The 12,196-nt window shown below is 48.8% G+C and overlaps 1 protein-coding gene across 1 annotated transcript in view; it reads right to left on the bottom strand.

Moving 5' to 3' along the window:
- Positions 1-12,196, bottom strand: part of KDM4B (lysine demethylase 4B) — a 168,342-nt gene that overhangs the window by 17,502 nt on the left and 138,644 nt on the right. The window contains exons 13-15 of the mRNA XM_061600866.1: positions 9,150-9,328; positions 5,645-5,858; positions 720-796 (exon numbers count right to left, since the gene is read on the bottom strand). Of these exons, the coding sequence (XP_061456850.1) occupies positions 720-796; positions 5,645-5,858; positions 9,150-9,328 (470 nt within the window). The remainder of the gene's footprint in view (positions 1-719; positions 797-5,644; positions 5,859-9,149; positions 9,329-12,196) is intronic.

Below are 12,196 nucleotides of genomic sequence, written 5' to 3' on the forward strand. Positions count from 1 at the left end.
AGATAGATAGATAGATAGATAGATAGATAGATAGATAGATAGATAGATAGATAGATAGATAGATAGATAGATAGATAGATAGATAGATAGATAGATAGATAGATAGATAGATAGACAGATAGATAGATGAATGTAATTGTGATTAACAAAACAGAGGTTTTTATTATATTAACAAAACGTTTCCGCTTCCGCCTTCATCAGCAGCTAACATACAAATGCTGTTACCAAGGTGGCAGTTATAGAGCTTTGAGCTTTGCGTAGGTCAGTTGTGGTTTTACCTAAGTATCGGATTTGACATCCTGGTCTTTCGCATTTGATGAGATAAATTATATTGCAGGACCTGCGGGTGATGTTCTGTTGGATGTAATAGGTCCTGCCTGTCCTAGTGCTTGTGAAAGTGGCTGTCTCCCTGAGGTACGCACAGGTGATGCAGCGTTTGGAGTGACATGGATGAGACCCAGGATTGGGGACAGGTGGCTTAAGTACATATATTTAAGTATATATATTTCAGGGGCACATGTACTGATGTAGCATCTGGAAAATCTTTTAAAACAAAAACAAGCAAGCAGCATGTTTCTGGCCCTCAGGACTGTGAAGGCAAAGTCTGAAATCAACTTAAGCCAGATGGGATGGGCCTTTCTAAGCTGGGACATGCACATTAGCCTTGCCTAAAACAAATCTAGCCTTTTTGGGCTGCCTTGGAAAAAGGTTTGACTTACCGCTAGCAGTGCATTGGCGGAGCACCGAGAACAGGTCCAGCCTTCGTTCACTAAGTCAGGACGTATCCCATAGCAACCTGCAACAAATGCCAAAGCATCAAACTGAAAAACAAAACGCCACAGAAAAGGAGACAACACGAAACATCCATGCGCACGTTTCACATCTTGGCCCTCGGAGGAGGAGAACAGGTGCCATGGGACTGAGAGGAATCGTAGAGTTGGAAGGGGCCTGTAAGGCCATCCAGTCCAACCCCCTGCTCAATGCAGGAATCCAAATCAAAGCATTCCCAACAGATGGCTGCCCAGCTGCCTCTTGGAACGCTGGAAACCATCTTTGTAAAACTAGAGGACCATCTTGGGCATACAGCTCAGGTAACAAATTATTTGCATGTCTTGCACACTCATCTCTAGTGCTCAGAACAAGACATGAATAATAATTATAATACACCTAATAAAAACAGGGAAAAGATGAATACTATGCCCTCTCTCCTCCCCACCATCTCAAAAACCCGTAACCCTGGCCTCTAAGTGCCAGGCTGAGTAACAGTGCTTCTGTAAGAAGCTCAAGAGTAGAACTCTGCCCCAAAAGAGTTCCACGGCTATGAAGAAGCCACCTAGCGCCCCTCCCTGCACATCCTTGCCCTTCAGATGGACAGAGGAGAGAATTACTGGGGCATTTGTGATTTAATATACAATGAGGAGGCAGGCTCTTGGACCATGTCCACAGAAGACTTGCTCCATTACATCACACCCTTTACACGAGGGGTGGGGAGCCTGTGGCCTTTCAGTCCCACCCACCATGGCCAACAGCCAGGGATGATGGAAAGCGTGTAAGGGCAGCCAGCTGCTAAAAAGGGAAAGTGGCCCATCTAGGCAAGCATCCTGTTCTCACAGCAGCCAACCAGATGCCCCAATGGGAAGAGGCCCACAACCAGGGTACTGGGGGCAACAGTAACTCTCCCCCATTGGCGATTCCCAGAACTGGCATTCAGAGCTTTTGACAGTGCAGAAGGAACATAGCCATTGCTGCTAGGAGCCACTGATGGACAAATTTACGGAGGAGAAAGAGGAGGTGGCTAAACCTCTTTCAGTGGGTGCCCATTGCCACTTCTTGCCATATTGGTAATATGGTCCTCTAAATAATGATGGAGTACAGGCTCCCGAACTCTTGCTCTACATGCGTTTAACTCTTGGAGAAGGGTTAGGAAAAAGCGAACGCCTGCAAGTGACGCACCGCCCACTCCCTCACTCTCTGCCAACAGGACAGCTGGGTGAGCTAGTTTAATACTTCATTTCTACAATCTAGGCGGTGGGGATAAATCTTCAGGTAACGTCGCAGCCTTTAAGTGACATAAAAGGCAACTACTTAACAGAGATGGATATAATCCCCCAGAGTGAAGGGGAGGGTTAAGTCAATATTGGAAAGCCCACAGTCACTTCCTTGAGGCTTCTTCCAAGTTACAAAAAAAAAAAAAACAAGAGGGGGGGAGAGATAAGATGTGATCCAGGCCTCCTGGAAAAGGAAAGGGCTTGGCTGTCACGACTTTGGAAGCTGATCAGGAAAAGCAAAATGGAAACTGTTGTCTTTAATTGAAATATTTATGAAGTCCAAAAGCTGTGTGAAGAGACTGTGACATTTCAGCACTGACTTCTTGCTTCAAGACAGCATAGAAAGAGATACTTCTGTATTTGTGGAGAATGGAAGAACAGGTCCGGAGGAAGAACAGAAAAGATGCAAAGCTACAAGCAAAGTACAAAAAGGAGGGGGGGGGATGGAAGATGCAGAACCACTGGGGAGAGGAGGTTAAAGAGAGTGTTTTGTAACAACCATGGGATGGCTCTGCTTCTCAAGAGTTGTTTTTTTGGGGGGGGGGGGGACCTAACTAGATTAAATGGATTTTAAATGTTCCTGCATGATTTAAGTCCCCCCCAAATATCATCTTCATCTTCTTCTTCTTCAAGCCCGCTGATACTTCTAGCTTTTCCATGGGTGGCGCTGCTTCGGCTGCAAAGGATCCACTTTCGGAGAATGGGTTCACTCTTAGCAGATAGCAGCCTTCCCCAACTTGGCGCCCTCCAGAGCTTCTTCCCCTCAGCTCCAGCCAACATGGCCAGTGATGATGGCAGTTGCAGCCCAGCAACATCTGGACGGCACCAGGCTGGCAACTGCTGGTACATTATCTTAGTGGGGTGCGCACAGGTGCAGGGCTTGTGAACTGTGGATGCACAGGGAGAGAGAGAGGCAGCATGGGAGGCAAGACGCTGCACAGCCTTACAGCATCTGTGCCAGCGAAGGCCACCAACTGCCAGAGGCAAACAACAGAGCCCAAGTGCAGCACTCAATATGACGGGGTACGCTGACGGATGAGACATGGAGGGTGGTGGTGGTATTAATTCAGCTCCTTGCCTCCGCTGACTGCAAGCAAGACGACTCATGCCTGCCCCTTCTCCCATCTTCCACTCTGGACCCTGCTTCTTCATCGCGCCAGAGCGGGGGAGCCAGTGTCATGTTGGACTCCCATCAGCCCCCAGCCAGCATGGCCAACAGTCAGGGACGGCGGCTACTGTAGTCCAGGTATGATGGAATCCCAGGGACAGGATACGCACAGTGAACTTGTTCTCCTAGTAAGGATTCTCGTCTAACCGAATGGCACCATCCCCACCGATGTCTGTGTGCGCGCGCATGTGTGTGGGAACCCAAACGTTTGGAACAGGACACAAAACCCTTAGGGGGAAAACCCTAAGGGATGTGTGGGCAAAACAGCCCAGTGTGAACTGAGGATTCATGGCGATGGGCTGTTTGCCGGGGGTGGAGGAGGAAGTATCCTGGATGAGAGCACGGCTGACATGCCAAGCAGGAGGATTCAGCACTGCAACATTTTGCATTTTGTATTCTGAAACAGTTTTAAGATAATTCCACAGTGGGACATCATTGCATCGTTTGTCAGCTGCCAAGAGCATTTTGGGAGGAAAATATATCTAATTAATAGTAATAACATCCTCTCCAAATCTAATAGCCTGTGTTGTTGTTTCGAAAGGGTATTATTTCATCTGGATTCAGACGCGGGTGCTTCTGTGTGCCACACCATTTCTGTTCACATTGGCAACAGGATTCTTTATGGCTTCATCCAAGAAAATGGTTCTTGAAAGGGCATGTTGGGGAAAGGCTATCATTCAGAGAAGAGACATTTCAGAAACTTTCCCCCTTGTCCTTCCTAGACCTTCTTCTGCCTTCCACATTAGCTATTCTGCTCAGGCTGAACGCTTTGGAGGAGGCTGGCCTGTAATGGATGAGCCAGGAGGGAAAAAAGACCCAATACGATAATGGACTCTCTCTAATAGATGCCGTCTTGCCAGGAGCCCAATCTATAAACAGAAAACATCAGAGGGGCTGAGCCAAGGGAGGTTTGAGCAGCTGAAACACAAATGCCCTTTCGTCTCTCGCAGGGAAACGTTTCCAAACCCATCTTGGGGTAAAGAGGCAGCGCTGCTTGGAACGGGTGTCTTTTCCTCCTCGGGGTTTGCTTTCTTCTGCTTGGGTATTTCACTTCAGCATCTCTGCCGGAGGTGCCCTCGGGGATTCTTGTGAAGGATTGCTCACATACGCTTTTAAGGCCCAGAGCATGTCTCCCCCCAGAAGGGTCATAAAAGGATAGCCCAGCATAACTCTGCTGTCCAGAGAGGAGGCGTTCCTCCTCCGGCAGGCAGAGGGCACTCTGGGAAGGATGGAACCAGTCCCATTCTGGGAGCATTCCCCAAACAGCACACAAGTGAAATGTTGATTTGGTACAACCATCCCCCTCCTCATTTTCCTTTCTCGGGAAAAGTGAAAAAGCCTCAAGAGTCTGCTCTGGTCTGAAGACGGCCTGCCTGACCTGCATATCTAAAGGCATCCCAAGTCTTGCAGAATTCCCACTCTCCTTTCTCTTCCCATTGGTCCAACAAGGGCTCAGCAGGGGAGGGAAAACAGCCCAGTGGCAACGTAAGGACCAACATTTTAAAGCGGACTGGTCAAAGGCTTGTGCCACGTTATCTGGGAAGAGTCACACCTCAGTGCAGAAGGTCCCAGGCCCATGGATGAGAAACAAAGATCAAGAGAGGAGACTGGGCCAAGAAGCAAAACCTTTTAGGCAAAATAATCCTGCAGGACTGAAAAGCTTGCATTCTGCCATTGAGACACAAACTGGGCCAAATGGGAGCATCCCTACATGTAGATATTTATCCCCAAAGGCCTCACACTGTCCGTGATGTATTTGTAATTCAAGGAACAGGCACACCAATGTTATTATTGATCCAAGTCTTAGAAGACATGAAGCTCCCAAAGAACAGGAAACAAAAGCAAAGGAGATGTCGCTTGTGTCTGTCAGCCGGTCTGAGCAGATAGATGAGGGGTGGCAGGGTATAGATTTAACAAATGATTGAACTGGATACACGGAGAAGCAGAGAGAGAAATGTTCGAGGTTGACAAACATTTGCAAGGATGTCAGAAAGGAGGAGGACTATCTGCTATAAACCAGACAACAAACAGGGGCTTTAAGAGACTGGATTGGGCAGGGGTCACAGCTGGTGCCTGGCATCTCCAGTTAGAAAGAGCAGGTAGAAAGTGAAGCGAAAGGCCTCTTCCTGTCCATCAGACAATCCTGGGTTACATGGGCAAATTGTCTAGCCTGGTTAAGGTGGGAAGGGGGCAACGAAAACCAGAGGAGGGCAGTTCTAATCCTAACCACATGGAGACCTCGCTGGAAAATCCCATTCCTCTCAGGAAGCTGTTGTCACCAGGCAGCCGGTGGCACAGCCCCAGGCAGAGGGCCATTTCTTCCAATGCAATGACCCAAGGCAGAGGGGGAAAGGATGGAGAAAGGGAGGAGGAGAAGGGCCAGGGGCCTGTCGTGCAACCACAGCAGGGAACCTTAGCACAGACTTACTGGCGTGGACCTGAAGGCAGCACCTGGCACAGGAGATCAAGGGGCTGCTTCCATCCTCTCCGATGTAGGAGTTGGAAGGGAGGGGCTCCGTGTTTTCGCCGCTTGAGGTGAAGCACATCTCCGGAATCAGAGGCTTGGTCTTCTGCCCATATTTCAGAAGGGGTTGGAGTGAGGAGCTTTCTCCAGGGGGGGTCGGGGCTGTCTCTTTTTCCAACTGCAAGGGGGGAAAAAACACACACCCTCAAATGTCTACTGAGCAGATCACCCAACCTTTGCTAACCAACCTTTGCAATGACCAGATGGCAGGGACCCTTTGTTTACTGCACATCTGCCACAGGAGTACCGCGCCTGCTCCTGACTGATTCATTTACGCGATTTATCTGATCACAAGGTTGCTGCACGGATTATGAGTGCTGGGGTTGCTGCACTGACTGTGGCCCCTCTGGAAAGAGATGCCCGAGCTAGTTATCCATACTCTGGTAGCTTTCAGCTGCAGCCGGTAGAACATGCAGCTGTTAGGGCGTTAAGTGCGACCAGGCAGCGGGCACGCATCTCGTCTGTGTTGAGAGACCTCTGACCACTATACAACCCCAGTTCAAAGCACTGGCGCTTACACCTTTTGAAGTTTTACACCAGTCTTGCTTCCCCAATCTGGTGCGGCCTCCAGATGTTGTTGGGAGTCTCAACTGCCATCAGCATGGCCAACGGTCAGCAATGATGGGATTTGTGGCCCATCAACATGGAAGGCAACGGGTTGGGGATGGTAGCTCTATACAGCTTGAGACCTGGACACTTGAAGGAGCGTTGGCTTCCCTATCAAGCCACCATGTGCTATGTTAATCTTTGGAGGCCTTTCTATGCATGTGTCTGCCCCCCGCCATCTGCAAGGAGGCAGGTGGCGATCAGGAAGAGGGCCTTCTCTGATGTGTAGACTGGCCTATTGAATTCTCTGCGTTCAGGGAGACTTCCCTGGCAATCTACAAACATGGATCTCTTCAGGACCAGGCAAAGACCTTCCATTTTCCTTTGCTCTTCTCACAGGAGGAATTTCAGCCACCTGGTTTTATTCTGCGTATTTAATCATTTCCATGTATTGGATCTTTCTGATTTTTATTGTAAACTTGCCTGTCAGTTACGAAATCTATTCCAGCATCCTGTTCCCAGCAGTGCCCAACCAGATGTTTCCGGAGAGCTCACAGGAGGAGTGTAAAAATGGAGACAGTTGCCCCTTGCTTCCTCCCCCCCCCACATCTGATCGTTTGGATGTGCACAATAAGCGGCTTTCAAAGTGTGCTGCACGTGTGTTTTGGGTGGAACAGGACTCTCACATTCCTTGTAAGCTGATTAAGGAGATGGGTCATGCTGGACAAGGGTTCCCAAAAGGCCGTTTTGCCTGCTGCTACCAATTTCCCTGCAATGTGTCAGCACAGGGGAGCCCTGGAGGTGGCTTAGGACCTCCTCTTGGTTCACACGGCACAGCGGAGAGCTCTGGCTAGCACCCAATGGGAACTGGAGTGGGATTCCTTGGCAAGTTATCGCCAGGAAACTTTAAAAAAATGTTTATCTGTTTTTACACAAAGGAAATGTAACACACCTGTAGTCCAAGCCTGAAGGCAAACAGTTTAAAACCACTGATGACCTGGCGGTTATCTTAGGGATAAGCAAAGATGGTTACCACTGCATTCCCCTCTTTGTTCTCCTCTCATGGGTAACTGGTTGGTTGTTGTGGAAGAGACAGAGCACTTGGCTAGGTAGGCCTTTTGTCTTGATCCAGCTCGGCAAATCTTACAGAAATACCTCCTGCAGAGCAGGAAGTCTTACACAGTGTTTTGGCTGATGCATGCCCTACGTGGCCTGATTTCTAATATACTTTTGAAACGAAAGGTAGTGATGATTAGATGCAGTGCGTTTAGTAAGTGCTTAACACTTGGCCACTGTTGCCAAGAAAAATTAGCATTTTTCCCCCCAAGCAGAACTTCCCAGATCTCGAAATCCCAGCAGCACCTTCGGTTAATCAAAGAAGCCTGGACTGTGCCCAGAAAAACAAATACTATCTCTTATTTACTCTAACGATGGGGAAATTAAACCCAAAATTACAGAGAAAAAGAGCGTTATGCTCCATCCCTCCAGTTCCTGCTTGATAAAGTGAGGCAGGAGTCCCAGATGATCATCAAATTGCATCCTGAAAGGTTAACCAGCCATTTAAACATCCCAAATTCTTCTACAGGCCCCCGTGGATTATGCACATGGCTGTAGCCATGGTAGCGCTTGCATACTTTACTCCAAGAAGATACGCGGCCAGCGTTAAACTGCAACCACCACTGGCTACCCATCTGTACAGCTTGTAGACAGATACACAGGACTTATCCATGATACGGCCATCTTTAAACAAATGCCTCTGAAGGACAGGGTATTCATGCAGTGGGAAGAAGAGCCCTGAGGGGGTAGAATGGACTGAACCACTTCAGGCTAAAGGCAGATAACATTTTTAAAAATGCTTTCCGACAGAGAAAAGCAGAAAAATTAGCATAGAACAAGAAGGGCTGGGCTCGAATCTGCTTGCCTGATGCACTTGTTTTGTATTTGAAAAATGAAATGGGCTGCTGCCTATAAGTTGATCCCAACTTATGGCGACCCTATGAATGGGGTTTTCACGGGAAGCAGTATTCAGAGGGGGTTTCCCATTGCCTTCCTCTGAGGCTGAGAGGCAGTCACTGGCCCAAGGTCACCCAGGGAGCTTCGTGGCTGCGTGGGGATTCGAACCCGGGTCTCCCAGGTCGCAGTCCAACACCTGGAAGGGAGGAATCAGCAGGCTTCGAGGGAAACCCAAAGCACAACAAATCTTTAGGAAAGATGAACCCTAACTGGGCAGGGAACTCCCCAAACAACCCAGAGAGAACTAAGCATGCTCAGTGGCCAAGGAATGCTGACTGGCTGTGGCGGGGGTGGGCAGAGAGATCTGAAAAACTGGGTAGGAGGGTAACGGAATGGAGCATCCTGGAAAAGGGTGTGGCTGATTGACTGGAATAGGGAACAAGAGTGCTGCTCTGCTCTGCACTGCAACTTTTTGTTGCTGGTCCCTCTTCTTCTAACAGCCGATTCAGCTGGCCGAACGCCTATCAGTTTGGAAGCAAACTAGGGCCATTATTATTATTATTATTATTATTATTATTATTATTATTATTATTATTATTCCCCAATTGGAGGCAGGTAATAAATCAAGGGTGCGCCTTTCTGCATAATTGCTGGTGCGTAATGTAACTCAGAAGACTGGCTGGCATTTCTTATATTGATATATGAGTTACCTACATTCTAACTATGCTTCACCCGAAGCTAGAAAACTGCAATGATGGTTCATCCACAGGGGACGTAAGAGCTTTCTCAAACCCCACATACCTTTACAAAGGATAGCAAGAGTAGTTAAAGACAGGGCTTGCTGAGCAAGGGGACCTCAGGCCTTGCTCTAAGTCGTCGGCTTGCTCCTCTGCTGAAGCTGCAGAATTACCTGATTATAGGGGTAGAAGAGGGTGCAGATGGCACAGTATGGCTCAGTCAAGGCAGCTGCAGCGTTGAACCGCCTCTCAGCTACGAAGTTGGGCGCTTTGTTTTTCCACTGGAGGGAAAGTAAGGACTTCAAGGGCTCGGGGTCACCAACATCTTCCTCACCGGAGAAGGGGAGGGTTTCTGGCAAACAAGATGAGTGGAGAAGAAAGAAAGAGATCAGGGTTTGGTAGACAGGCAGGAACAACATCTAAGGGTGGCCCAAGTTACCTCCAAGAAGGTGGAAAATTTCCCATGAACGTCTTGCAATTTTTAAAGCCAATCAGCTCAGCCATCAAAGCCCATCAATGAATGAAATAAACACACATGTATGTACTTTTGTAACCATGTACCAACCAATTAACCTAACACTGAGTAACTCAACTTCATTTATTTTTCAAAACTGCAAACCTGGACTTCGGGATCTAACTAGACCTTAATGGCTGTTGGTGGTGGTGTTTACTATGATTATGATTATTATATAAATTAAAAAGTAACCATGCTGGTGCTGTAGATAAATCTGTTGAGGCTACCAAGCCTGAAACAGTCCAACAAGCCCACCCCGGAACATCACTGCATCAGAAGAAGTTCTTATCTCCTCTTTGCCAGTTATCATCCGGTCCACGGTCTATCTGTGGAAGATAAGGCCATTGTGGGCCACCGTTCATGACAGTTACAAGATGCCTCTAGAATCCAGGACAGCGTGCCTCTGAGGACCAGATGCAGGAGAACAACAGAGCCAGAAGGCTATTGCCCTCATGTCCTGCTTGGGAAATAGGATGCAGGACTAGATAGACCCTAGTCTAATCCTTCAGGGCTGTTCCCAAGTGCTTCTCATGACATGCAAATAGCTGAAAAGTGACCAACAAGGCAATTGGCATGCTATCTGTCTGGATCGTTCAAGCCCTGTGTCCCTGGGCACTTCATGAACAGACAGGCTTCCCTTTTCCCAGCTTCCCTCCCCATGCACAGTTGTCTTGTTAACACCTGTAAGAGGCACTCCGTTCAGGAGTGCTGCTGCTTCATTGATGAGGAGCAGGAAAAGCGATGGTTTCATCTGGCCAAGCTTGACAGCTCTGCGACTCAAGCTCCTGAAAAGCATGAGGGCTTCACGGCTAGACTATCCTCCAAGTGGGAGGCAAAGCCTCGTGTGTAAGATCTGGGAAGCTGACGGATGGAGGCGAGGCCATCACTACACCCAGAAATAAGATACACAAGGGTGCGGAAAGAACGGCTGCTAGCTGTCACCTGCAAGCATCTCCCCTGGACAATTGTGGAGGTGCTGTGATGCAATCAATGTTCACGCCACTTTAATTGTTCAGGGGAGAGCTGTCAGCAAATAAAACATTGATGTCTTGCACAGACTCTGTGAAGGAACAGAAAAGCTAGCATTCTGGCTGTTGATCTATACTGTCATGCAACCAAGGACGTGGCGATGGCGGGGGCAACGGAGACCAAACAGCAGCGCTGCCTTCACGTCACAGAGAAGCAAGGCAGGCAGAAGGGGGGCAGCCCACCAATGGTCCAACTGCTTTGGTCCTAAGAGAGGCAGGGCAAGAAGATCAGCCTGGGAGAAGAAGGGTGGGGGTACGAGAAGAGGGGGAAGATGGAGCCAGAGGACTGAAAAGGCATTAAAGGAAAGGCCGCTGGACTCGGGAGGGGAGCATCTGAGAGGAGAAAGGCAAGAGGGAAGGAGAGGGGGAAGGAGAGGAAGGACCAAGCAATCGTGCTCTGATTTGAAGTGCTCAGCCAGTGTATCTGTTTTGAGTTCCCACATGCCTCATGACGAACACAGGAAGACTAGGCTTGCCGTGGTTAAGTTTCTTTTCTACAGTGGACTGAGGGCGTGCTCAAATGGGCTGGACCTCCTACTCACTTCAACAGACAGAACTATGCAAATCTTGTTTATTATCTGCTATCCCGTGCAGGGCAGACTTTCAGTTTGGGGCCGTAACACAACAACAAACTAGGAATATCTTCAGAAATGCTCAACTTCTCCTTGCTAACACAGGGACCACAACCTTCACGGCAGGCAAGAGGAACCCTAAAAAGTGGCACGGGAGCATCTCCAGACCCAAACAGCGCAGGCTGAGACCCCAATCTCCCCAGCAGCAAGAATAACACCCTCTAAAGATTTCTAGGCAGCATACACAGTTTGCCCCTCCCCAAGCACTGTGTGGTAGGTTTCCAAGGGAGAAAATGCCAAAACCTTCAATTTCCCTTTCCTTTTTTCAAGGTGCAGGGAGGAACTGACTCAGTCACCCTCAAACCTTGCCAGCCAAGAGGTTATCTCCTTGCAGCTCCCCAACCTAGTGGGAACATTCTGGGGACCCATACAACCACAACCACCTGACTCCTCATATGAACCACGTTTTCTGCCCATTCCGCAAGGTTTACACCCTGTAAAACACAAACGACTTTTATCCGCCCACACACAACTCCCTGGGTTCTGGTTCCCACACACAGGGATCCATCAATTCCACCTGACTGTCCGGACAGGAAACAGCAAAGCCACGGACAGCCACTGCAAACTAGAGGAGTCTCTCCCCCACACAGCATGGCAGCCACAAGTCTGATTAGTATAGCCACGCTGATTGGAGCATTTGAGGATACCCCTGATGCACTGTAGGAACACACACACAGAGTTTCAAGAAAGACTCAAACTATCCGTCTGGACACAGGAGAAGAATGGCACGGCACTGCCTGTCTGTATAGCCACAGGTTCCCTGTATAATTACGTTAGGATAGGGAAGGGGAAACTTTGGCTCCTGGGCACCCTCCCCGGTCCACAGGGGTGTGTGTGTGCGTGCCTGAGTATGTGTTAAGGGGGCATGTATACCCACTACTGGAATGCACCATCCCCCAGCATCTTTCCACCAGGATAAGGCAGCCCTCGGCTTGTAAAAAACAGAAACAAAATCCCAGTGTTAGGAGATACAAAGCTGTCCCTTGCGGTTCCCAAACTCCAAACAGGAGGCCAACAGCCTATGCTGGCAGATAAATTCCTGACAT

Source organism: Rhineura floridana, chromosome 18 (assembly GCF_030035675.1).
Source record: "Rhineura floridana isolate rRhiFlo1 chromosome 18, rRhiFlo1.hap2, whole genome shotgun sequence".
Lineage (NCBI taxonomy): Eukaryota > Metazoa > Chordata > Lepidosauria > Squamata > Rhineuridae > Rhineura > Rhineura floridana.